Consider the following 26,982-nt stretch of genomic DNA (forward strand, 5'->3'; position numbering starts at 1 on the left):
TCCAAAAAAGTAATCTTCTCATGTTGCTTGTGTTACAACACATTTATTTTTGGCATATCTACTCCTTTTAAATTCTTTATCAAGCAAAAGAAAACGGAGTTTCATACCCATGAGTGGTGAAATGTATATTAATGAAAAATTTCTAATCTTTTATTTTCAGAGATATGTAGAAAATTCTAATATAATGGCCTGTTACAATGAGTTGATTCAGCTGGAATTTGGAGAAGTGCGGGCACAATTCAAACTGAGGTAATTTTACCAAAAACATCATCAACAAAAAATGCCGATTCAGACGCATCCTACTATACTGTAGTTAATTATAGAATGTCAGTTAGCTGAAGAAAACATGTTAATCATTAAAGTACAACTTTAGTCAGTATGGAGTTGCAATACCTTATTGTCATATACAATAAGAATTATGTGGATTAAATTTAATCAGATGCCTTTTTTTTTTTTTTCTTTTGTGTCCAGGGCATGTAATTCCTTATTTACAGCATTAGAGAAAAGTCAAGAAGCCATTGAGATCACAAGTGAAGACCACGTAATACAGGTTTGTTCCAGTTATTTTTATAAGTACAGAAAATTGCTCTGTGGACTGATTGTATTTTATTTCATCCATAATTACATTTACTCTTTCTTATAGTGCAAGAATCTAACATAACTCAATGGTTCTAAAAAGACTGGAGCAAGTTTAGCTGTTGAGTAGAATTTTCTCCATTTCAAATATCTTGCAAAAATCAAGTTGATTTTAAGGAAGATTGTTGTTTCTGAATGCGTAAGGATTTACTGTATTGTTTTTATTTTGTGTAATAATTCTTTTACATCATGAATGAATGCAGCCCCTGGTTTGCGTGCACTCTTTTCTCAAAGTGTTGTATGTTACTTTGATGCTCTTGAAAAGCAAATCTAATTGATGTTGCATTTAAATTTGTGATTTTTTTAGAACACTGAGGTAGGTTTGAGGTTTATAGATTTGAGAACTGACAGAGCTCATTTTTCAGGAATTTATCTTGTCTGTCTGAACTCTGTGGATATGCAATACTTGGCTGTTTCCATAATTTCCCTCTCTTTGTGCATATGCACAAACTCTGAGCAACTCTTCTAGCACGGACATTCCTGTTTTGCTTCACAAAGGAAAAATGAAGGCATCTCTCTCATGAGCAGTACCTACAGAGATTTGTTTCAGGCTGAGAAAGAAATCCCTTGGTTTAGCAAACAGACAAAAAGGAATGCTGTTGTGCTTTAAGTACTCTGTTGAACGGTATTTTGTTTGTTTTTATTTCACAGTACGTCAATCCTGCTTTTGAAACGGTGATGGGCTATCAAATAGGTGAACTAATAGGAAAGGAATTAACAGAAGTGCCTATAAATGAAAAAAAAGCTGATTTCCTAGATACTATTAATTCCTGCATAAAGATAGGAAAGGTGAGTAATAGCATTGTGTCACTTAAAATTTGCTACCTGTAGAAGTTGTTATTGTCCAAGGATGACACGTGATGTAAATTGCAGCTTTACAGACACGTAGCATTTGCAGCTTTGTTACTCAAACAAGAAGAGGAAGTAAAAAATGCTCGTTTTAGGGGCTTCTTTCTCTTTTCTTGCTTGAAAGAGCTACATGAAAATACGTGACTTGCTGTGTTTCTGTTGGAATACCAAAGAGAGGTGGGATGGATGCACGTGTTACTCAGTGTGATGTAAATGGGAAAAGAACTAGGTTGAAGTATTTCAGCATGAAATATGGAAGCCGATTTGCAAGTTCAGAATGTAAAAATATCAGAAGAGACATTTGCAGTATCACTCGAATGTTATAGGCAGTGTCAGCCGCCAGCTGCCAGTATCTTTTATTCCCTAATGACATGGGAGCTGTCTAATGGATTATCCATTGGAAATGTTTGTTGCACCAAGGAAGTGCAGGAGGAGGCGCGGCCGGCTCCGAGGGACGGCGTTACCGAGAGACATTCCTGTTTGCCTGGAAGCTCCATGGTGTTTCTTTGGGACTGTTGTTGCTGTAGGGTGAGGATCCATCCAGGAGCTTTCATTTGCATTTTGACGATGAGGTGTAAGTGCTTCTGGTGTCATTGAACATGTCATAACACCTCATAGGAAGGTGATCACGGAGGTAACAAAGAGATTTGGGAATTGATGTGTTTGCAGATGCGTCATGGCCCACGCTCAGACCTGAGTCAGGGCAGCCAGCTGGGTCATCCTGAGTGTCCGCGGGGAAGCGCCGTGTTACTGACACAGGGCAGGGAGCTGCTCCAGTGATTCACACATGCTGTGTGTCAGGGCGGTGATGCAAAAGCAACGATGCAAAGTTATGATGAGTCAAAATGTGTAAATCAGGGGAGTAACACAAACATTGATCAACAGAAGCTGCACTCCGGCTGCGTGAAGATTGCATGGGCATTTCAACAAGAATGTGTCGCTTGTTTCTACGTGTATTGACCTTTTGGAAGAGATTCCAGCATTAGACAATAGCTTGGATTATGGTGCTTCACACCTCTGTTGCCTGACTGAAATTATTTCAGTAAATGGGTGTAATACAAAACTGGTATTATGCCGGAGTATTTAGTAAATTATAATTCAAATACATCACACATGTCAGGCTTTAAATCTACAACATCGATTCTCAAGATATGAAGCGTTCAAATTTTTAACATTTCAGCTTGCTGATAAAAATGTCTTTAATAGTGGAAATATATTTTACTCCGTGAATGATAGAAATCTAACCCTAATCCATCTCTTTCCTTGCACTTATTTCACTGCTGGCTCTAGGGCTTCCAACTGTGAGGGCTAATGAAATACTGCATATTTAAAGCTGTCTATATGGAACAGCCTAAGCTTTTTAAGATGGATATGTTCTGTTTACATGTTTTTTTGTATTTCCCTTTGGAACATTTTATATTATGCAATATATGTAGCCTTACATTGCGTACTAATAGAAAAATGAACTGCAAATTAAGTTCTTACAGGAAGTATTTGTGAGTAGAGGTTAACTGTGCAAAGCAACCTTTGAAATACTGCAGCCCTTTGAAGATGCTTTAGTTGGAAATCATTTATGCCAAGATGTTACAGCACTGTCAGAGATGCCTGACTTTTGTCTGGATCATTCTGACAGGGTGTGCATGTCGTTTTCAGGCTTGCGATCTCTTTATATCTTAAATTTAAAAGACTGCTTCCCTGGTTTCATTGTCAGCAAGAGCTGGACCCAAGGCACATGCCTTTGGAGGTAGATGACTCATCCAATTAAGTGGAAGCAAGAGAAAGTGAGATCCCTCTTGTATTCTGTACATGCGAGGGAAAGAGGCATGAAACAAGGGAATTTTACTTACTGAAAAAAGCTATTTCAAGAGTCTAGTTTGGGAAACTTACCACAGACAATCATGTAAGTGATTTTACTAGTATAATTAATAACTTTCAGCTATCTCCACATGTTTTCATGGTGGCTGGTATCACTACTTTGATTTTACAGAAAAATCAAAGGCAGATTAATTATCTTCTCTAAATACCTTCTTCCTTCCAGGCCAGTATCAGAGCTTGGAACAAAACATGTGTCTCAAGCAATACCTGTGTGTTTAGATCATGCCAGGCTGAGCTTCTGATCCACTTTGAAGTTTGCGTTCAGACAAGCTCAAAAATTGCTAATTGCATAGTACACTGGGATTCTTGGGTCAGGACGTTGTTTCTCTTAGCAAAAATAAAAAAATCTCTGGAAGTTCATTTTTTGTTAGTACAGCTGGGTGCAATTTGCAAGAAGCCAGCGTTATTGAAAGGCATTTTTACCCATTCGCACTTGAGAAGTTAAAAAACAAGTTGTACTTTCTTAATTCTTCTGTTTCGTGATTCAGATTACATCCATTAAGATGAAATGTGCAGTTCTGACTATAATTCTTGCTGCTTCTGATCTCTGCAGTTTGACACAAAGCTATCTTAGTTTCACTTTTTCTGAAGTGAGATGGATAGGTGTCAATGAATCAGACAAGACATGCAATTCCTTTCACTCCTTGGGAATTATTTGCAAGATCGCTGTCTTTACTGAGGGGCTGGGAGAGCAATCAAGCTCCATGATAAAGGTCTATGGCAATTCCTTCCTAACTCAGCCTTACTTTCTGTGAGATTGTTTTCATGGCATTTTGTGTTTATTTTGATTTGCTCTGTTTTCTACAAGTAGCCTGCTGAACCCGGCTGTCTAGTGCAAGAAGCCTCAATCCAAAAGGAAGGCTGAACTGGGGGATTACTCACTGTGCATATGTGAGTGCTCAGTGGATAGATGCATGCCATGGCTTTCTTAATGAAGATCGAAACCTCAGCATTGATTCACTCTATAAAGGGTGAAACTGTTGGGGTTTTTTTACTACGTATGGATTTTACTCTGCATTCAATCCCAGCACGCCAGGCCCTGCAGAAGTGACTGATCGCTGTACTTGCCTGGCTGTAAGGTAGACATAGTGATGAGCCTGACTGACAGCACGTCTTGGGAAGCAGCTCTTCTCTGTTGGGTGGCTGACAGAGGCTCTGCGAGAGAGCATATGGCGTTCTTAAAATATGTTTAAGTAACGTCCCTGGGAGAACCTTACCTACCAGCAGGAGTTTGGCTGGGACATCCTACTTCTCAGAATTCTGCTGACCTTCTCCCTCACACATTTCCTGCGACAGTTTCACAGGTTTTAGAAATTCACAAGTTGAAAAATCAATCTGTTGACTAAGAACAACACATGAGCGAATAACCTGCCTTGAAAAGGATGCACTTTCAATGCGAGAATTATCCAAGCTGTACCTTATGACTTCACCCCTTTGTGCCTTTTCTGGGTTTATTACCTGGGTTAGAGATTGATTACTCATCTCTGCCTCATCATGCTTGTCAGGAAACTATTGATATGCATACTTTTAATTATGAGAGCATTGGATTTTGTGGCTTGCTTTATCTTCATTTGTATTCCTCATGCAGTTCACAGGAGAAGATATTATGCTTGCTTCCCAATTTGCTATGCTCAGTTCTTTTCTCTGACATATCCTTGGAAAAGCCTTTCATATTTTTTTCTGCACAGCCTGTCACCATGCAGCTCTCTGTGGGCTGGAGTCTTGATTTGCTGGCTCCATCAACATAAATGCAAACCTGTTCTCTCTGTACCTGTGCTCCGGCCTGCTTCACTGCAAGATCTGTCAGTCTAACATAAATAAATATGTATCATGTGCCTCATGAAGGATATTTTCACATACATTTGTAAGATCTGTTCAAAAGTCTGTTGAAGTCAACTGAAAGACAGCAGTTGGCACAGGTAGTTTATATTAAGTGAATACGCAATACGGAATCAATTATTCGTTAATCACATGGTATTTATTAGATGCCCTGATCAAAATATGCATGTTTCAAAAAAGACCACCAACAACTGTTCTAGGGATGGAAAAGTGTAAGCAAAATTGTAAATCTTGTCAGCTGCCAGGTTACAGAAGACTAGCTCCGTTGGATGGTTCCTGGCCTCTGTGCTGCTGCCAGAAATGAAAGGGGGAGACCCACGGCTCCCAAATTTTGCTTTCCCAGCGTTTTGCTAAATACCCGTGTGAGGGGGCAACTCTGGTCCAGGCACCACACGTGAGGGGAGACCCGGGGCGGTCTGTCCACGTTGTGGTGCGTGTCTTTGCTGCGGTAGTCGTAGCACAGCTTGAGAAGCAGCAGCAGTGAGGTGAGGGATGGGGAGGGAGGGACGGGGAAGGATCCTGTGCCCCGGCGGGCGCTGAAGCCGCGTTTGGCCGCCTCTGCGGTGCCGGGGTGGGAGCTCCTGCCGCGCAGCGCTCGGGGCTGGGTGTTAGACCGCGGTGGTGCGTTCTGGATTTAAAATCTCTAAATAACAAGAGTGAATGTTGTAACAGTATTTTATTTAAAAGCATGTCTTAAACTAGGGAGAAGGGACACTTCCTGAGTCTCATAGAAGCAGAAAATGAAGCTCTGCACTAGAAAGAAAAGCCTTGTTTCCAGAAGAAAAAAAAAAAAGACTTCTCACTGCAAAATGAAAAATTCCTTTCCACCCTGTCTTTTTTTTTCCATTTATGAATTTTATCAAAAACCTATGATACTGGCAGTGACAACCTGATACATCAAAAATCGTCTACCTAAATGTGATCCTGAAACCGGAGTGCTTTTGGAGGGGAGGTCAGCAGATGGGAGGCAGAGTCCAGTAGCTATTCTAGTAGGCTCTTTTTTGCTTTAAAAAAGCCAGGATAAATCTCTGCCTCTTTTTGAGACTGAACTGAGTGTGCAAATTCGATGCGCTAGGATACCAGAGCGCTTTTAGTCACAGGTATATTTAATGTTAACTAGCGATATGACTTCCCAACCCTGCAGGAAAGACGGTGCAGTCCAGAAGTGAATGTGGACAGGTCAGCATAATGGTTTCTCATGGACCTTCCTGTCCTGGGACAAGTCTGCGCAGTCAGGGACAAGGTCAGGCAGGTCAGTGTAGCAGTCCCAGCTGTGTGGTGTCTGGTCCTGGGGCAGGACCGGGGGGTGCCTCCCACCCTTAGAGCCTCCAGCTGCTCCTGGAGCCTTTGGGAGACTTTTGCTCCAGGCAGGGGCTGGTCTGAGCTCTTGTGGGGGCCTTTGCCAGGTCTCCCCTCAGTGAGCCCCAACGCCATCGGGGTAGAATTGGGAAGAGAAGATGTGGTTGTGATTCCCACAACAGCGGAGGTTCAGCTGCTGCCATCAGGGTACTCGCAGGTTGTCCCTCTGGAAGTTCTCCGTGCGTTGGCAGCGACACGGTGACCTGCAGGTTGGTTACAGGGGAGGAATTTGAGGGTAAGCACAGTTTAACCAACCCTGACTGGTTTTGTGTTGTAAGACAGCTTTCAGTGAAAAAAAGGTATGAAGCTACAGCTGCTCTTCCTGTTTTATCTGAACTTCCTTCCACTTGAATTCCTTTTTCAGGAATGGCAAGGAATGTACTATGTGAAAAAGAAAAATGGAGATAGCATACAACAAAATGTGAAGATACTACCTGTCGTTGGACAGGGAGGGTAAGTATGAAAGCTAAAGCCATGATTTACATCTGAATCAAGGCTCAGTTTACAGCTCAGTTGCTTTCAGCAGACATTGGATTATCTTGTTAATGAGTATAAAGGAAACTTATGCAAGGAAGGGAGCCTCAGACCTCTGCATTTAATTCCTTGGGGAAAAATCTACTTTACATGCTGTGTACAGAGCAAGAGAAGTTCTCCTAATTCTCCCCAAAAAGGAGCCAAAGACCCAGACGTGCTGACTTGGGACTCTTAATCTCCTAACACTTGTGCAGTGCAAGTGCAACCTCCTCTCTTCCCATGTGTTGTGTTGGGATCATCAGGACCTACGTCCCATTCCACCGTGCACCTGTACTATGTCCCTCTGTGCTCACCTACTCGTGCCTGTTGCAGAGTGTCTTTCTGTGATGCACTGTGTGCTTTGATCCAGGTTCAAAATTCAAGCATGTCTTGATTTTTGTGCAGCTTCCACTTGGTCCCCAAGTAGAGCATTTGAAGCTCGCAGGTGTATGGTAGTTACTGGTACATTTATGATGAGTCCTTCTGTACTATATTGGAAAAGTGGATCAGATTGCCTGCAGTAGTAGCTTCAAAGCCCTCTAACGCAACATGATCGTTAATTAAATAATTAAGTAAAAGCACAGCACATTATCTTCCAGACTCAGCCGAGATAATCTTTTAGAAAGGGGTGTTTTCATGAAGGAAAGGCCAAATGCAGCTTCTTTGTAGAGTTACTTCCTGAAAAAAAAATGGGGTTTGGGTTGATTTAATCCTTGGAAGTAATTCACAGTCTCTACTTTCCATCAATAGAGTGAAAACATATTTTCAGCCTAAGATTCCAAGCTCGTAAGACCGATACGTATTACATACATTGCTATTATGGAACAGTCTAAGCCCATTTGAAGCTGGCTTAGAAGTTTCCTAGTAATCAAGGGTGTAGCTTTCAGTTTGGTTGCTCTATCCCTAAATCCTATGGAAGTTTTGATGGTTGGCCTGCACTGTTTATATCGTACCTGAACCATCCTACAGTAGCCCAGAAGAAGCTGGGGGGATGTGGCGGGGCGAGTACAGAGAGTAAGAGACAATCTTTGCAAAAGATGCTTCCATTTTGTATTCCTCATCATGTGTGGAACTGGGTTTTTTTTCCATTCCCAGCTGAGCCTTCCTGGCCAGAACAGGATTTGTCCTATATTAACTAGTTGGTCTTACCCATTTTGTGTATCAGCACTGAATTAGAGCTGAGGTTTGGATGGGAATTAACACACTGTTTTTTGCCTACAGAAAGATTAGACACTATGTGTCAATTAGTAGACTGTGCAATGACAACAATAAGGTAAGTGAAAATAGTGCTATGCTTGCTTTAGTTTGAGCCCTAAATATTACAAAATAGTGGGAAAGTTCTGACTAACTGGATTTCTCATACCGATTTGTAGGCAGAGAAGACATGTGAACGTGTTCAGGCTGAATCTCAGACAGGTATGACACATTTCTACTGTCCTAATAAGCAGAGAAAGTACCTGGGGAAAGAATAAAGCCTGTTGTTAATGATCTGACTGAAAACCAGAGTTGCACAGGACAGTCTGAACAGTACTGTTGAGATAGTGATAGGCTGGGAATCCAGCTCAAGAGGCAGGAAAGTAAACACAAGCCCTCTCTACCTACCTCATTTGCTTTAGGAGTGATATAAAGCCACCCACCATTGAAAAAGCAGTAGTAGGGCCCCAAGTTGGTATTTTGGTATTTCTGGATTCAGTGTCACGTCTCAGTTGTACATAGTGGATCCCTGTGACGGAATTAGAAATAAGAAGGACGCCGTCTAGTTATCATGTTGCCATGGCTGTTCAATAGCTGGCAGCATGTGTGTTTGCATTGCTTGTACTTGTGTTGTGGGGTATTTGCGTGTGGGTGGGAATGAGGATGACCAACACTATCATTCACCCTCATCCCACATACCAACACTTCAGTTAAGAGATCCTTGGCATCCGCGCTGCAGATACTTGTTAACTGTAGCCTTGGTAGCCCAGGTTGTGTCTGTTGGAGTCCCTAAAGGACCAGGATACATCACCTAGTTTGCTGGCGCGCAGTCTGCTTTGGTCCACCCGTTCTTTGTGGCACTCGTCACCTGGATAACTCAGGTGTGTTGCACAAGTTGTATTCAAAGCTACCACTGTGTCGCTGAGTCAAGAGAGGAACTTTTCCCTCCAAACTGTTAGATTCCTTCTGCGAAAACACTTAGGCATGTTCTGCCAGGAAGCATGACTGAGTTCATGACAGTGTAATTGAGTGAGAGTTTAAAAAGGAGCTTTTATTTGCTCTCGTCTGGTGAAGCATTGTAGTAAATGTCACTCGGCTGCCATCAGGCTTTCTCTGAGTTTCTGTTCCTTTAACATACATCTTAGGCACAACTTAATGTCATTGTACAATATCATTTTCTCCACAGATATTCAGACTTGCAGACACAAAGACAGGAGGAAAGGATCACTAGATGTCAGATCCACAACATCACGAGGGAGTGATGGTATGTTAAACAAGTAGATTTTGCTGATTTCTATATATATTTTTATGTGCATACATACACACACATATAGGTAAAGATGTATGTGTGTATATATAGATACATACACACAAATAAAATATCAAGTCATCAATTCGTGAACAACTTTACATTTGTCAAATAGCCCCATTTTCTTCTCTTGAACTACTTTGAGTCTTTTTTTGAACCAGTGGACAATGGAAGGCCAATCATCTACCATCCTGCATGGAAGACCTCGTAAATTCAACACAAATACTTTCAAGTACAAATGTCAAACTCTAAACCTGACAAATTATTGCATGTCTTACCTCTTCTCTTGATAAATATTTTCTTATTAATTTTGTTTTCTTTTCACTGTGTTGTGATACTTACATGATTCTGTTGAAGTATACATCATTACAGTCTAGGCAGTCTAGGGGACACACTAGTGAAACATGGAAGTAGGTCTGTGGCAGTGAGAATGCAATCGTACTCCAGTATAGCAAAAATAGCATTGATTTTTCTTCAGAGCTGCTCAGCACAAAGAGTAACAGAGTTGTGTCTACATTTTATAGGTGACACAATGTAATTATCCAGAAAAATCCCTTTTCTTTACAGAACCAAAATTGACATTAAAAATTTGTTTTTCAATTTCCAATTAATAATAGGCCAGAACCTTTGCTGGTTTAATTTGATGTAGCTATCTTCACTTCAAGGGAGCTTCACCTCAGCTTGGAAGCTGAATCATTATGACTTGTCATGTTGCATCAGGCAGCAAAAGTAGACATATCCTGTAATAACCTAAGTGTAATAGTTACCTACTTGTGCCTGACAGTATATGCGCACACATCTGTATAGTCTTTTAACTGAGTTTTCAATTGAACATTTTAATTAGTTAAAATAAAAAAAACAACAACAAACCCATGATTTTGCCAGGCTGTTACAGCTACTTATCTCTAATCTGAGATATCAGCGGTTCAGCAAGCGTCTCTTTGCACCTGTGCATCCCCAGCATAACAAGCACGTGTATGCATTCTGCTATAGATTGCCTCTGAAGCGCACAGCAGGGTAAGCAGTTCAGGAAATTAATTAAGATTTTTTGGCTGAATCCTTCTGTCTTGCCTTGTCGCTGAAATCGGGATACAAATTCTGCTTTGTTCCCCACACAGGCAGCTCACAAAGGCGTCACTCTTCTATGGCCAGGATACATTCCATGACTATTGAAGCACCCATCACCAAGGTAATGTGTGCTGTCACGAGCTGTTGTCACTTGTGCTGTACTGGAAGACTGGGACACGAGGCCCCAGTACAGCACCAGACTGAGGAGTGAGGCAGCGTTGGCCTCGGGTGCAACCTCTTGCCCCATTCCCCCTGCCCGCTGGTGGAGCTCCAAAAAGCCAAATGCTCTGAACAAAGTTCTCCCAAGCCTGCTAAGCAGAGTGGCAGCCATTGCATGGCCCTTTTTAAGGACTTTTGTGTACATGAAGGAGAGACTAGAGTTTCCCCTTCTTACTCAGGCATTGTAAACTGCCTTCTGAAACCATTCAAGGATTTGGCAAAAATCAGCTCTTTAATAAATTGAGAGAAGCAAATGGGAGAAGGTATATTAAATCCATTCAGAGACATTTTGAGGTGGTGCCTCGAGCAGGAAAGTCATTAATAAGACTGCTGTCTTTGAGGCCGAGATCTCGTTCCCTGAGCCAGAAGCAAACATGAGTGTTTTATTAACATCCCTTTCATTTTGATTCTCCCACATGTGGATTAAAGTTGTAGATCTCGTTTATTTGCTATGAGTTTTCCATAGTAATTGATGAGCGTCTCTGTTCTTTCTTAAATCACTTCTAAATTAAAAACATGTCTAATGCTAAACTAGGTAATAAACATCATCAATGCTGCACAAGAAAGCAGTCCCATGCCAGTTGCAGAAGCTTTAGACCGAGTTTTGGAGATCTTAAGAACCACTGAATTGTACTCTCCACAACTGGGGACAAAAGATGAGGATCCACATACAAGTGACCTCGTTGGAGGGCTGATGACAGTAAGTACATATTGCCACAAACAGCTATTGTTAAATGTTCCACTGATTGATTTTCCCAGTTACTTGATCTTTATCATCTGCATATGCTTTGCCTCTACAATGCCAAATTTTCAGGGAAAACTGCACACCTCTTTTGATGGATTTTTTTCCCCTGCATTAATAATGTAGCTCTGAAAATGAGAAGATAGTTGACCGGTCCCTTTGAAGCATTAGTTTTGCTAGAAATGGAAAGGGAAACCAATTCTTTTTTTCAGTACGATTCATTTTAGAAAGGTAGAGATAGGAGAGGAAGAAAGATAGATAGCTAGACGTTTGTATTTCTTAATTAGGATTAGAATGGTGTGTTTTGGGAACTTTTCAGTGTATAGAAAGAATGTGTTTTCAAAAGAATGCAAAATACGTATTTTTGATTCTATTTCTTGGATTATATTTATACCTGTAGAGACTCATAGAAAGATCAGAGTGCTTTGAGCTAAAAACATGAATGTTCACATTTTAAAATACAATCCTGCTTCGCAGAACTAATAATTCAAATAAATAACGCAAGAAAAAGACTGAAGAAGGCATGTATTATGTTGTTATGTTATGAAACGAGGAATGTGGGGGCATTGGAAAAAGAAGCGTTGTACCCAAAGTTGAATAAAGGGCATGTAGCAAAGCAAGAATTGAATTCAAGCCTTCAGAGCCTGGAGTCTGACCCTCCTGATAATAACTAGATGAACTTGGATGAATGTTACCTGTGCCTTGAGGATAAATATTCCCATTAGTTTGTAGGTTGCATATAAAAAGCTACCTCAGGAAAAAAATTGACAGTGTGTTGGATGCAAAAAGCTCGCAAGAGGTGAGCTTTTCCTAGGTGTGTCTGGGCTATTATCATTTCATGCTGTAACTTTCAGGACACCTTTGCAGTATCCATCAGAATGTTTAAACAGGTTATGTATATTTTTGCCTTTTAAAATCCTGGAGCAAATATTTAATCACGAGAAACATAAAAGAGACTTCAAGAATTCCAGGAGAAGACCTGAGTGGCTGAGTTTACTAACTCAGTAGAGAAAATATGTTGTTGTTACCTTAACTATAAATATGTAGGAAGAATATTGATACCTGTAATCATTAGAGTCTCAAAGTGAATCTTTTCTCCTGCTGAATACACACAGTCTATAAACTCAACTGTTTTCTCCTTTTTGTGGATTGTTGATTCTTACATACATTTGTATTCGACTGTCCTCAGTCCATGGTTCCAGCACATGTAGGTAACAATATTGCAAAACACAAAGTCCTTACTAAAAATAAAACAAAGGCTATTTTATGGAGCAATAGAAAAGCTGAGAAAATCCATTTCAGAGCATGAGAGTGTATGGTATATTACAAGTTTTAAAATGATCTGGGAGAAACATTTTTCCAGCAAAGGGTCTGTTGAAAACAAAATCATATTATTACATTTGATGTTCAGAAGTTATGCCTGAGTAGGGAACAAGTAGCAGGTTATTGGATTTGAACTCTCAAGCAGAATTCATGATGGGAAGGGCATTTGGAGTTCAAAGATGGATTTACCAGATACAATTACACCTGGTATTTCAATTCTTAAAAAACTAATCTTTGATTCTGCGTGATACACAGCATCTGGTGTCCTAAATATTTGTGTCATAGCAGTGCTATTGAAGGGTCACTGAGCCAGTTATAGTAGTACTCCCTTTCCTTTTAAATCACAAAACTCCAGACTAATTTACTTACAAATGTGAAAATAAAAATGAGATGTAACAATTCAGTGCAGGCATCGCATGTTCAGATATAGCATCCACATTTACTTCTGCTATACTTTGGGTGCATAGCACTGTTAGGAGCATTCAGAAATATATTTTTTTAATAACTCTTGTTTTACGTCATGGGCTAAACATTAATATGCAGTAACTAGCTGCTGTATACATCGAAAGAGGAATCAGGATACGGGCCACAGCATTTAGAATTATGAGCTGAAAAGTAAACATTAAAAATATGATTCTGTTAGTTTTAATCTTTCATCTCAGTTTGCACATCTAGGCATCGTGCCAGAATTAAGCCTAGGAGGCACGGAGTTGGAGGATAAACAAGCATATGTTATGCTTTGATGGAAGGGAAGCCTCAGAGTAATTCTTTGCTCGGCAATCCCAGCAACAAATCAGGAGATTCTTAGCTGCTGAGGTGAGCAGATACGCCAGCAGCAGGGGGAGGAGGGCAGAAGCACATGTCCATCTATCCCCTCCCAGCACCCACCTTTGCCTGCTGATGGGCAGTGCGTGGACATGCCGTGCCTGGTTTGTGACACACGCACCTACACCTGAGATGGCTGAGTTCGTACCCGAGTTCATCTTGTATCCTGTATCTTGCAGTTTCTCATCCATTATGAACTGTATATAAACCAGGCAGATCTGACCAGTACACACAAATAAGAGAGAGGCAGCGTTGATGACTGTGACAGACTGCAGCCAGGCTTCCCTAGAGTCATTGTGCTCCTGCTTGGTGTCATCATCTTACGGACCTTTTGTACAATGCCCTGCATTTAACTCTCGACTTTTATTTAACAGGATGGTTTACGAAGATTATCAGGGAACGAATACATATTGTCAGCAAAACGTAAGTTTTTATTTGGCAGTTACTGAGATACTAAAACTTGTTAAGAAATGTAAGAAACAGAGGAAATGTGATCAGGTGTTTAGTTTTATAAGCTTCGTTTTGTTTTAAGTTTATTTGTAAGCATTCTTCTGCAGCATTATTGAGCTTTATGATAGTTGACAGGCTTTACTACAGAAAACATGTACATTGAGTAAAATTGTATCTCAGGGTTATTAATAGTGATCTGCAAATACATTCCTCAACAGAAACTCATCAGGTCGCTGGCAGTTTGATCTCTCCAATCTCCCTCAATGACATCCCCCCACGGATAACACAGGCGATGGAAAATGAGGAACACTGGGATTTTGATATCTTTGAGCTTGAGGCTGCCACCCATAAAAGGTCAGTAAACTCAAGAGCTCGTAAATTGAAGTTGCTGAAAACTGACTTAAATGTCTTTAATTTCTCTAGTCGTGCTTTTAAAATGGAATTACTTTTATTTTCAAAGTCAAATGTTTCAGATTTTCTTACTGTAATTTCTAGTTGTGTATGAATCCCTTAAATATATTCTGTTTCATCATACACTATTTCCTGCAGATTCCCAGTGGATGTAAGTGAAGATTCTATATCTTTGATATGGTATATAACAAACCAACATAATTTTAAAAGCGTTCCTTTTCTGTTCTCAATAATAGAAAAGTTCTACAAATTGTTGTCTTGTGGGGATTCAAATTCAAATTGTGCCCAACTACACACAGAGTCAACATGCTGGTCTTAATTCGATCAGTTGATACAGATCATGTTTTATTTTCTCTCCATGTAATTGGGTAATTTTTATTCCTAAACAGCTCAAATACGTCTTTTCAGCAGAATTCCTGCTGCCTTTCTCTGGGATTAGAGAAAGGTCTTTATGCTAAAATCTTGGCAGGCTACATTTTCTGTATAAGATTAACTGAAGAACATTTACTGATAAAAGGTAGGGCATACCAATTTCCATCACAGAAGTTTTCAAAAGCAGATCAGCAGTTCTGATAGACTGTAATTCATGAGTAGCAAGTGCTCCCACTAAGACTTTAAATTGATCTTTCTGTTTAAATCCTTGTTTTTATTTGCTGATGCCTATCAAAAGTTCTCCTTGGGGTCTAGTTTCATGTATCGTGCTTTGTCTTAGTTTAAAGCTTCTATGAGACAATAATTTGGAGGCTTGATCCTGAAATTAATTTACTATCTTAAGTCCTCATCAAAATCTCAGATCTGTAAGAGCTTTGAAATATATTCAAAAATAATGTCTAAGAAAGGTATCAGGCTTTTAGTTAACGTATATGCACTCAATTTTTAGACCATGGTTTTATGAGCTAAAAACAGTGGAAAAAAATCAGTTTTTAATTTTTCTTCAAAGTGATTTTATTGTAAGTGAAGAAATTGCATCTAGTTACTTTGGCATATTTTTTGCTTTACTATGTTCCCACTTCTAATGATATGCTACAGATACAGTAATTAAAAAAAAAGTCAAAATGTAGTCTTGTCTGTGCGATTTAGAACATTTAATATACACATTGCAGTAACTTAAGAATTAATTATCGCAGCCAACATGCATGAGATCACCAGATAGGTTTCTCTGTTCTTATTGATTGGAGAGATCACAGTGGGACAAAAGAGGTACTTTGTTGCCTGTCCTCTTATTAAAGGTATTGTAATGATGATTGCTTCCTGCTGTGTTTAAATAAAGGCAATTCATTTATTAAGAGAATTAAAGTGATCTTCAATGAATCACAACTATGAATATGTTATTAGTATTGTCTTCAAGTCCAAGCAGACATATGGTAGTAAAGCCAATAATTCATTCAATCTAAGATTTAGTGCATTACAGTTCCATGACAGAGAAACCAGGACGGACCTTTGTCTGACAGTGCTACATGGTGGGGAGTCAGGGGGATTTAATTTTAGTATATTATGATTGTAATATATGACACAGTCTTGCTGAGTGTTTTTGCCAGAAGATGTACATCCAACTCCAAATGACCTCACCTCTCAGGTGCAGCTAGAAATCAGAGTGCCTGATGCATCCACAATAAAGCAGTGAAGTGAGATGCCAAAATAAGGGCTTAAGATCTATTTTTAAGAATCCACGTTTGAAAATATTTACTGCTATACCTGTTGTTCTTAAGCAAAAATGTATTGGACAAGAAAACAGTGGTATTAACTGGATTTAAAAAAAGACTAGTGGACTAAAACTTGATTTTTTTACATTTGCTCTATTAAACATATTGCACAACTTTCAGGTTGGAAATATTCTGTACTGCTGTTCTGGTCGTCATTCAACTGCTAGTCATGTGGGTTTAAATTGTGCAGTTCGACCTGGGAGAAGCAAGAGCACTGGGATGCAGTGATGTTGGCTATTTTTGGAGACAGCTCTCGGACTGGGTTCGCCTGAAGGTTCATCTGGCCCTTGTCTTCTAGAAATGGCAAACCCTGGCCCAGTCATTTGCTGCCAGAACACCTCCCTCCCTCATCCTCTATTGCACGCAGTCAGTGGGCGGTGGAAGCCCGCGAGGGTGGGCGTACAGAGATGGACAAGATCTGCAGTGCACAAAGAACAGCGGTTGCAGCATTGTGTCGTATAGATACACTTAATCTAGCTGTAAACAAGCTGGTTTAGGAATCTCTGGCAGCAGCAAGATCACCTCCTTCCTCTCATGTGCAGAGTACAGTACTTGCTAATTTATCTCATTCTCACTGCAGTTTACATTTACCCAGTATAGACTCTCCAAGCCCCAAAATACTGCTACATGTAGAACAGCAGAAATATGGAGCCTTTTTAATATTGCTGGAAGTGTCAGGAACTGGCATGATTCTGGGAGTGTGCATGTGACAGGCAGAGAATTTCTCCAAGTCTGGACTGTAATTCTGTAACAAATCCTTAATCTGACATGTCACTGGTTAAAAATGCTGTATAGATTAATACTAGTTATACTATGTAATATTCTTTCAACCTCATTTGTTTTGAAACTTTATGTTTATTTTTCTCCACAGGCCTTTGGTTTATCTGGGTCTCAAAATATTTGCTCGCTTTGGAATCTGTGAATTCCTAAACTGTTCAGAATCAACTCTGAGGTCATGGTTACAAGTTATCGAAGCCAACTACCATGCCTCCAACTCCTACCATAATTCTACTCATTCAGCAGATGTACTACATGCCACTGCTTATTTCTTGTCTAAAGAAAGAGTAAAGGTAAGTCCATATTTATAAGAAACAGTGTAGGTGGGAAGTACAAGTGCAATCAAAGGAAGATGTCTCTAAAAAAGGTGTCAAGAGCCAAGTGCCTTCCAGTTTAGTAACTCTGAGGTCAGAGAACTGGGCTGCTTTACATGAGTTCTGGGATCTGTCTTATAGAATGTGTGGAAAGATGGACACTAATATTACCGGAATCAAGCTATTCTTGATGGAAGGATAAGAAATCTCCTTTTAAAACAAAATCTTCTTATAGTTAAACTTCCTCAGATGAGTGAGCAAATGGCATGATTATTTTTGTGGTGGTACATACCATATACAGATTTAATGTAATAAATCACCACATCTTACGCCTTGTGATGGTAATTTTGCAGAAGACTCCCAGAACAGTATAGACCATAAAATAGGTTTAGTGCTTCCAAAGCCACATCACCCACTGGACAAGATGCCCTGAGGCTTAAAGAGACTGCATTGGAGAAGAGTATTGAAACACATTACTTCTCAAAGTTCCTTGTACCATAACACCCACTGGCAAATTAGAGACACTGACAACCAGAATAAATCAGAGCAAACTTTGTCCTCACATGCCCAGAGGGCAGACTGGAGAAGTGGAATTAAAACAGTGCTTGCATGTGTATGCAGTGGAGTGGTAGTACATATTTCTGAGTTGCAGTTTTGGATAGAAATTTCTACCCCGAGTTGGCCCACCTAAGGGTAGTGCTAGTGGTGGGCACTGGGCTGAGACATTTGTGACTGTAAACAAGCTTCTGACAGCTCATTAAAACTGTAGTAAGTCCCCTAACCTGGAGCTGCAGCTCATTAGTGTGCTCTCCAGAGGCTGACTTACACACACTATATGCCAAGTGGGAATAGAACTTCACTGGATATTTTCAGCCCTTGATTTGCCAGAGGTTTAGCTGGTCTTCCCAAGAATATCTATGAAAACCAGACAATATCTGGACTCATTTCAATGCCACAGAAGCATGACTGCCTCCTCCTTTTCCAGAATGTTATTTCCATTCCTCTGTAGGCATAGGAAGGGAAAAAAATGTTGCAGCAGGAGCAGGATCAAAGTTCAAAATTCTCCCTTTATCTTTTCAAAGTTACAGCCCAGCTGCTTTTGTGTTGTCCAGAGTTCAACTTAACCTAAATACAGAAGGCCAGATTCTGCCACTCAGACTCACGCTGAGACAATTTTTTTTCAGTAAATTGAACTCTGTTCTTGCCTGGGAAATTTTTCTGTCTCCCAAATTGCAGCAGTATTATCAGAATCATTTCTACATCTGTGCCACAGGAGTTAGGATGGCAAATTTAGAATCCTTTACCTCAAATTGGGGTAAAGGTGCTGTAAATCCCGGCAAAGTTTGTTATGTCAGACTCGGGAAATAAACGTGAGATACACTGCTGTGGTCCTACAGGTCAGGTATTGTCCAGTTTCTGGCCACTTCCCATCCGCACAGGTCTGTCTCAGCCAGACTGAGCACTGGTCAGTGTGTCCTTATGGGGAGAACCTGTTCTAAAAATCTCTCCTAACTTCATACCACAAAAATAGAATCCAATGAGCAGCAGCTGAAAGCAAGAAGGAAGACGCTAACACGTGGCAGATAGTGTTTCAGACAATGTTAACCATGAACCTAGAGTAGAAATAATTATTTGCCTTTTCTTGTTGTCCACAAGACCCTCTTGACAGGCCTCAATGAATAAGATCAATGAATAAGACTCCATCAAAGTGAAGTCACTGCATTAATTTGGGAGATGTACGGTACGGTAGGGGTTGTCTTTTTACCTACCAAGTCTAACCATCCTGAATGGTACTGTCAAAGCCAGGAGAGAATTTGGACCTTAAATTCAAGTTAATTGGAGTGGAAATTATCTGTCCTGCTCTCACATTCAACTGGGAACATTTCCGCTCCTGTGTCTCTTTCATTTTATTAAAATTTTTAACATAATTGTTTTGTATCTGTGATCCCTTACAAAAAGCCCAGTATAAACACAGCATATACAATATGTTTCTATGATGCTTGGTTCTTTTTCTCCTTTATGCTATTAATACAGTATTAAAACCCTCAAACACAGATAGTTCTGTATTTCATTATAGAGTAGGTATAATTAGACAAAAAGCAATGACCAGCGTAAGTAGAAATAAAGCATGGAGTGCAGCATGCTAAGAGAATCAGAATCTGACACCGAAATTATAGAACAGAGTATCATGGAATTTTCCAATGGATGTAAACCATCAAGTAGTCTTCATAGAATTCATATTAGCTGTAGCCCCAGGACTCTGTTATTATTGAACTAGATATATGGGAAACATTCCTTACAAATTGTAAATCTAGCCATCACATAAGTGGAAGGCGATTAGGACTAATTAAGTATCCAAAAGAAATGAAGGGGTCTGCTGGAAATGGAATAATTTTTAGCAGTATTGGTCTTTTTGCCAAGCCAAATACCCTAGCTCCAAGTGAAGGTGGTTTCTTTGTTGTTAGAAAACATGAACTAATTTATTACTTTGTTTAATTTGACGTGCTTTGTCAAAGGTGCAGCTGAGGCAAAATTCAAGAGGCACAAAATGGCCAAAAAAGTCATGCAGTGTTCAATGAAGCTTATAATGAATTTTCCATTGCTCTGTCTAGAACATCTGACCCTTGCTGATCTTCAGAGTTCTGGCTTTTTTTCCTCAGCAACTTGGCTTAATCTTATGGACAGAGTAGGGTTTCTAATGAGTCTGCCAGAAAAACTAAGCATCCTTCTATTTTCAGCAAACTTTGGATCCGATTGACGAGGTTGCTGCACTTATTGCTGCCACAGTTCATGACGTGGATCACCCAGGAAGAACAAATTCTTTCCTGTGCAATGCTGGCAGCGAGCTGGCAATTCTCTACAACGACACTGCAGTGCTGGAGAGCCATCATGCTGCCCTGGCTTTCCAGCTCACCACCCAGGATGACAAATGCAATATATTTAAAAACATGGAGAGGTAAGCTTAAAACCCAGGGTCCTGTGTCTGCCCACTAACATCTCTCACTTTCTTCCGTGTAACATAAGATAATGCAAACAAGCATCCTAGAGGAGGGCAGTGCCTTGTGGATATAACTGTCTGCAGCCCTTATAGAAGTTTGCTTCTAAACCAGTAGAGGGCTTCTGCCTGTCCTGCACGGACTTAGGAGTAATCCCATGGTTTCAGTTCCATGCATGAATAAAAAGGTAGATCCTTTCTAAGGAATTTAGTGTAAATCTGAATGTTAGCAAGTCTAGAAGAATAATTTTGTATCATTGGATGTAGAAGACAAGCTATGGCTGAGTGGGTAGATGTTTGTTGGGTAGAACAAGGATAGAAAGAATGACAGAGCATCAGTCAAAAATTAAATGCCTCTTTGCGCTGGGAAGGATAGTGAAGGACCTGTTGTTCTTCTTCCAGCCTAAAAAGGCATTTAGGGCGATGATGTGACCATTGCCTCGGTCCTCTAAAGATACAGGAGAAAAGCATTGCTGCAAACATGGCTGGAGTACGAGCCAGTGCCGAGCGTCTGTGCTGAAAGCCTTGGGAACGTGTTGGTGCGGCATGTCCTGGCAGCCTTCCTGAGGAGCTGCTGTCTCTGTTCTGACCAGCTCTTGCGCTGTTTCTCCTAGAGGTCCAGTCGTGCCTCTAGCACATATGTCTTGGCACACCAAAAGGTACTTCATCCAGCGTAGATGCAGCTGCCCAAGCCTTTCTTACTGTTCTTTCTTCCCCCAGCACCTCTCTTCAACGGAAATGGTCTGTAGTGTTTTTGTTAGACTTGTTTCAGCAAGCAGCCCGTTGTGAACTAGCCAGCATTCTTAATTGTTTCCTTCTTTAAACAGGAATGAGTATCGAACCCTTCGCCAAGCCATTATTGACATGGTCTTAGCAACAGAAATGACAAAGCACTTTGAGCATGTCAACAAGTTTGTCAACAGCATTAATAAACCCTTGGCAGCACTAGAAGAAAATGGGGTAAGCAACACTGGAAGTCCTCCTTAAAATGACTAGGCAGGTGCTGGGAAACCTTGGCAGCAGGAAATCCCCACATGGTGTTCAGAGAAAGTTTATCAGAAACGTGGAGAGAGACTAGAAATGTTTCACCTCTGGGTTTGAATGCCTTTCTGCTTAACATGGTTGTCACACTTTCTGAGGATGAGTAGAACTCACTTGGATCCTATTAATATTGCAGTGCTATGATGATGTACTTGGGACCAGAAGCTTGGGTTGTGTATTTTCCTGTTAAAAATGTGATTTTGATGAACCCAGTCGCTCCCATGGAGAGAGTGCTAGTGGCAAGACCCCGCACGGTTTTTGGCTCTTTCTGCAAAAGGGCCAAGATTTGCCTCAGAACAGAAACTGAAATATTCCCTCACAACAGGAGAGCAGCATAAGGGCAGGTATATTGACTGCCAGATGGTGCATTCTCTGGAAATGAGGCCCCTCAGCCTTCAGCGCTGCCTGGCAGCATTCATGGGGTTTCTGTCTACTTCGGTTTTTAATCTTTAAAATAGATGATAGTGGCATTATGTATCATATAGACATAATCAATAGCCATCTGGAACCCCGTGGACACAATGAAATTGCCTGTTAAGAACTCATTCTGGAAACCCACACCAGTTTCAGTAACAGCCTCAACCAGCAGTTTTGTTGCCAGTAAGAGCAGTGTGTAATTTGGTTGGAATGTTTTTTGCAAAGAGAAGACTTTCAGAAATGGTTATAATAAAGTTTGCATCGGTGGCAATGTCCTGCAGGAGCTGTTACGGTTTTCTATGTTTTCTTACCGTGTTTTTTAGAAAGCCACATTTATGACTGTTGTGTGTAATGGGGGAGGAAGTCGTCTTATTATCTGAAGGCTGGAGAGCAACAGGTCTTGTTCCTTCACCCATCAGAAGCAGATTGGAGCTTAACTGGAGGGGAGTACCTTTGTCCACAGGGGCATATGCTAGAATTAGCTTTGTTCTTGACACCCAGCACTACTAATGAGAACTATGTGAAGCCAAAGTCCCAGTAGGATTCTGGTCTTACTGACTAAACTAGGAGAACAGCTGTGAAGTCTGTGGTTATGAAGTATTCTTCCCAGACAGCCTCACGGTGCAGAAAGGGACTTAAAGTCACAGACAGACTATAACTGTTGATTTTTGAGGGTGCTGTGTTCGACCTTATGTAATTATGAAGTTCACTGCCCAGGATGTATCTACACTTTGTTACAAGTGCCTGTTCCCTGCTACCAGAACCTAGAGAAGACCAGAACTAGTTTGTGCACACATTTGTCCTTAGGTTGATCGTTTAATAGCTAAGCCATAACAAAAGCTTAGCACAGTTGGTCTCCTACCTATTACAAATAAAGGAAGTACAGTGAAAACCAGGCTTAGATTGTAAAGTTGTTGTGAAAGGTTACCAAGTGACAGGATCTTTTCAACATAATGACTCCATTTATATGCACGTGATGCAGTCAGCCCTTAGCAGTTTCATCGGATTCTGTTTTTCACTGACTCTGTTTTGACTTCAAAGCCCCTTCGCTGCCCTGTCTTGTCCTCCTGTTTTCACTCCTCACCCACCGCTGTGCTCCTTGCCTTCCCTCTAGCTCTGCCTCTCTTCCTCCTCCGTGTCCCAGCACCAGCTTCCTCACTCAACAAGTCCCTCTTTGTCAGCCTTCACCCCTCGTCCAGTTCTGGTTGCTCATGAGCCTCCTCTCTCCTTCACAGTTCCCAGGACTTTTGTGCCACTCTGCTCCTTCTCTTCCCCTTTTTTGCACCCAGACAACAACCCCGTCTCCCCTGCTGCTGTTTTTCTGCAGGTTTGGTTACTGTGAGTACAGGAGAGACAGGCTCCTTGTGCCACAGCCAGCTCGGGCTCGGGCCAGCACGGCCAGAGAGAGTCCTTCCAGTCCCAGGCTCCAGCAATCCCTCTTGAGTCTACGCAAACCACAGCTTTTTTTTCTCCAAAGCTTGTAATTTGTCAAGCAGATTTTCACAGGGGTGGTGACTGGTTTGCCCCAAAACCATCCCTCTGACTAAATTCCAGGTCCTCACTCATAAAGATGCGAGGGTATTAAAAAAGAGAAAACCAGCAGTAATTAACAACAGCATTAAGAGTCTGTTTCTCCTGACCTCGTATTTAGAAGCCACCAAAACATTTTTAACTGCAGTTTTCAGGAGGGAAAAAAAAAAATCTTTGCCTGAGGTGGACACCTGGTGGGGAAACTTCAACCAAACAATTTAAATTGGCAGTTATGAACAGTATTAAACAAAATCTTTTAATGTGAAGTGTCAGCCTGCAGCCTAGCCTACAACCCTGGTAGTACATGATCAAGCTGTTTCATTGTAGACCTTTTTTTTAAACGTGTGTATGTATTAATTTATGATTGTGGAATTTTCCACAGAACCAGTTTTGCGTAGAACAATGTAAAGAAATATCACACCGATACATTTATTTGAAAGCCTGGTAGACATTTTTAATGGAAGCGTAAGGCCAGCAAAATGGATTCAAAGTTGTGAGGCTAAGCATTTCTCTGCTCCATTCCTTGATTGTAACAATCAAGAAGACAAGAAGGGGGAGCAATTCTTGGTAGATTACAAGCAAGTGAGCTGGCCAGGAAAAGCCAGGACGCTTTGCTGTCTGTGCACGATAGTCTGCAGATGCAGGAGCTGCTTTATTCATCCCACTGCTGCCTACCGCACCCCTGCTCACCCCTCGGTGCTGTCTGCCATGTGGGCTCACCAGAGGACCTGTTCTCTCAATGCTCCTAAGAAATGGCTTGTCTTTATAGCTCTTGGAAATCTGCAGGGATGCAGTTGGGCAGCCTCTCTGGGCAAGCGTAGCAGCGTTCGGCATCGAAGCCATGGAGGAGAACAAGGGAGCAGCTGCTGCTGGGTGCAGTGTCCTGTGCCTGCTGAGCCCGGCGCTGCCAAACCCTCCTGGGCAGCTGCTCCTGCCGGAGGGCTCTGTGCTGGCCTGGCGTGGTGCACAGAGCCCCTCCTTGCAGCCCCAGGAATTGGGATGCAGAAGTTTTTTGAGCAGCAGGATCCATCCAAAGAGGCAAACTCCTTCTCTTGCCTGTTCTGGAGAGCTGAATAGCTGTTGCTGCTGAAGGACGAGGCTTGGACCTGTACAGTCAGACAGTAAAAACAAATACAGTGACATATAGAAATCAAACGTTTAATTCTGCCCTTGAGCCCCTGGGGCTGAAGGGAAATAATCTGTCCCAGAAGGCAAATTCTGCCCCAGGAGAGGAAGAAAGACAAAGGCTATATAACTTCTATTGAAAACAAGAAGAAAAATATTTCCCTTCTTTTGGTTGGGAGTTTCCCATTTCAGCAGGTTCCTACTAAAAGGCTTGTAGTGTGTGAGCGGGTAAACCCAGTCATTTACTGTGGTCATTACTCGCAGAACAGCACTGGCAGATCCTCTTTCAGGCCTGGTTGTCTATCTGGTTGCAGCAGCAGCGTGTGTTTCCTGGCCAGGTTTCCAGCCATGGCAGTGACTCAGTGTAGTGTTTGCAGGCTGAGCTGCCAACCGTGTGTTCCAAATGGGATAGTTCCACTTACTTTTTTATTTATTATTTTTATACATATTTGTTCAAAGAGCCATGCTGAGAAGCTGCTCTGTTTGTTTCCTTTCTTCTTTTGTTTCATAAACTGAAAAAAAACCTTTCCAGCTCCAGCGTCCTTTATCCTCCCATTTCCCTTCATGATGTCACCGAAGCCTATGACAGGAAGCCAACATCTGACATGCAGGGACACCTCTGCACTCTGAGCAGGATGCTGGGACTAAGCACAGTTAGCACATTTTATTCCCAAGACATCCGCATCCAGCAAGTAGAACTGTGCCCTTGGTTTGAACAGATCATGGAAGCGAACATCCTTTTTTGATTCCTGGTGATTTACCTACTAGGATATTCTCTACTATCCTTAACTGAATGATCTCTAATCATTTTCCATGCTTAATTTTTACACCCTGATTGTGTTTCCGGAGCTTCCATCACTTCACTTTGCCTTTCTCATATGTAATTTTGCCATGCCTTTGGAGATGTACGCGCCTCACTTTTGTTTCCTCCGTATTTTCCCTTCTACATTTCTAAAAATGAGGGAAAATAAATGCTTTGGGAGTCTCATTTTGGTAGGAACTGTGGAGCTGGTGTTTCTGTGCCAGTATGCCACCAAATAATTTTTTAAAATTATTATTGTCAGTTTCTTCCTTCATGAAGAACTTTTTCCCCACAAGAACTTTCTTCTGAAAAATATGTCCTAATAAGAGATCAGAATGCTTCTGCTGCTTTATATCTCCCTCTTCATACTGCAGGAACTGGTGGCACATTATTATTATTATTACTATTATCATTATTATTACTATTACTGTTATTACTTCACTGCTCTGACTATAGACCAAGACCTTGTTAGGTGCCAGGAAAGTCTAGTGTATTTCTTGCTTTCAAAGAGTTTCTATTCCAAGTAGACTGTATTTTGAATTTCTATAACTACCTATCCCGAAAGAGTCAAGTAATAATGTTGTGCTTATACATAATTTTTTAAGATATTTTAATCCTGAATCTCTGTCCCTTGGAAATTTACTTCATCAAAGCTCCACAGAAAAGAGCTTCTAATCTGGATCATCAGAGCCTTTACTCATATTAGCTGTATAGCTCCAAATATAGAGTACCATTGACGTGCTTTTATGTGCAGCCTGGGAACCAAATATAAGCTGCGTGTGGGCTGAAAACTTTCCTAGACTTGCAGAGGCAAGATGAGACTATTCGGAACCATGTTTCTAATATATTGCTTTAGTACTGATGAACTCTGAGAAAGCAAAATTCCCAGTCAGGTCAGAGACTGATGGACTGACATGGCTGCAGTGGAAGGGAACGAGGAGCGTGCCCGGAGGCAGTGTGGGATCTGACTCTCCTAATAGCAGCAGTGCTGTCAGAGTGATTGATGCCCATGCTGATGAGGTTTGTGTGCAGATGATGACCATGCATCTCGGGTCAGTCCTTTTTTTTAAACCAGCTATTCCACTCTTAATGTGCAAGTCCATTAATCCTTGGATTTCAGCAGAGAATTACATTTCTCTGCCTACAGAGTGCTCATAACTATGTGTGTAGTGATGAATGGATCCTCTCCACACTTTTAAGGAGGCAGAGAGGGATTAGATGACTTGCCCAAAGACGCCCAAGAGATCTGTCACAAAGACAGTGACTGAATCCAGAAGCTGGAGTTCAGCGCTAGTTCAGAGCTGTGGCTAACATTCATAATCCCCCTATAAATTTGGTTGGACATCAAATATGGTATCTGGTAGCAGGACTGATCCCTGCAGGATCTGCTGAAAGCATTCCCAGGGCTCAAAGCTTTTGAGTAAGTGCACAGAGATCTTGCTAATGGATTGTTTTTAATTCTTGAATGTTGCAGAATAATGGTGATGGAGAGTCAGTCAAAACCGTTCTCACGTCTCCCGAAAACCGTATCCTTATCAAACGCATGTTGATAAAGTGTGCTGACATTTCCAACCCGTGCAGACCCATGGAACAGTGTATTGAGTGGGCAGGACGCATCTCCGAGGAGTACTTTGCACAGGTAAGGCAGCTAAAATGGGCTGCTGAA

General features: G+C 41.1%; 1 protein-coding gene across 4 annotated transcripts in view; it reads left to right on the forward strand.

Annotated features, from left to right (window-relative positions):
* The window catches only part of PDE8A (phosphodiesterase 8A), a 124,898-nt gene that overhangs the window by 95,237 nt on the left and 2,679 nt on the right, over window positions 1–26,982 (forward strand). For all 4 annotated transcript variants that reach the window (XM_065641492.1, XM_065641493.1, XM_065641494.1 and 1 more), the window contains exons 6-20: window positions 161–249; window positions 472–550; window positions 1,288–1,425; window positions 6,923–7,011; window positions 8,293–8,344; window positions 8,445–8,487; window positions 9,452–9,529; window positions 10,693–10,763; window positions 11,397–11,561; window positions 14,126–14,174; window positions 14,420–14,555; window positions 17,187–17,385; window positions 20,145–20,362; window positions 21,229–21,361; window positions 26,791–26,955. In XM_065641492.1, the coding sequence (XP_065497564.1) occupies window positions 161–249; window positions 472–550; window positions 1,288–1,425; window positions 6,923–7,011; window positions 8,293–8,344; window positions 8,445–8,487; window positions 9,452–9,529; window positions 10,693–10,763; window positions 11,397–11,561; window positions 14,126–14,174; window positions 14,420–14,555; window positions 17,187–17,385; window positions 20,145–20,362; window positions 21,229–21,361; window positions 26,791–26,955 (1,704 nt within the window). The remainder of the gene's footprint in view (window positions 1–160; window positions 250–471; window positions 551–1,287; window positions 1,426–6,922; window positions 7,012–8,292; window positions 8,345–8,444; window positions 8,488–9,451; window positions 9,530–10,692; window positions 10,764–11,396; window positions 11,562–14,125; window positions 14,175–14,419; window positions 14,556–17,186; window positions 17,386–20,144; window positions 20,363–21,228; window positions 21,362–26,790; window positions 26,956–26,982) is intronic.

This window comes from Caloenas nicobarica, chromosome 10 (genome assembly GCF_036013445.1).
Source record: "Caloenas nicobarica isolate bCalNic1 chromosome 10, bCalNic1.hap1, whole genome shotgun sequence".
In the NCBI taxonomy this organism is placed as follows: Eukaryota; Metazoa; Chordata; class Aves; order Columbiformes; family Columbidae; genus Caloenas; species Caloenas nicobarica.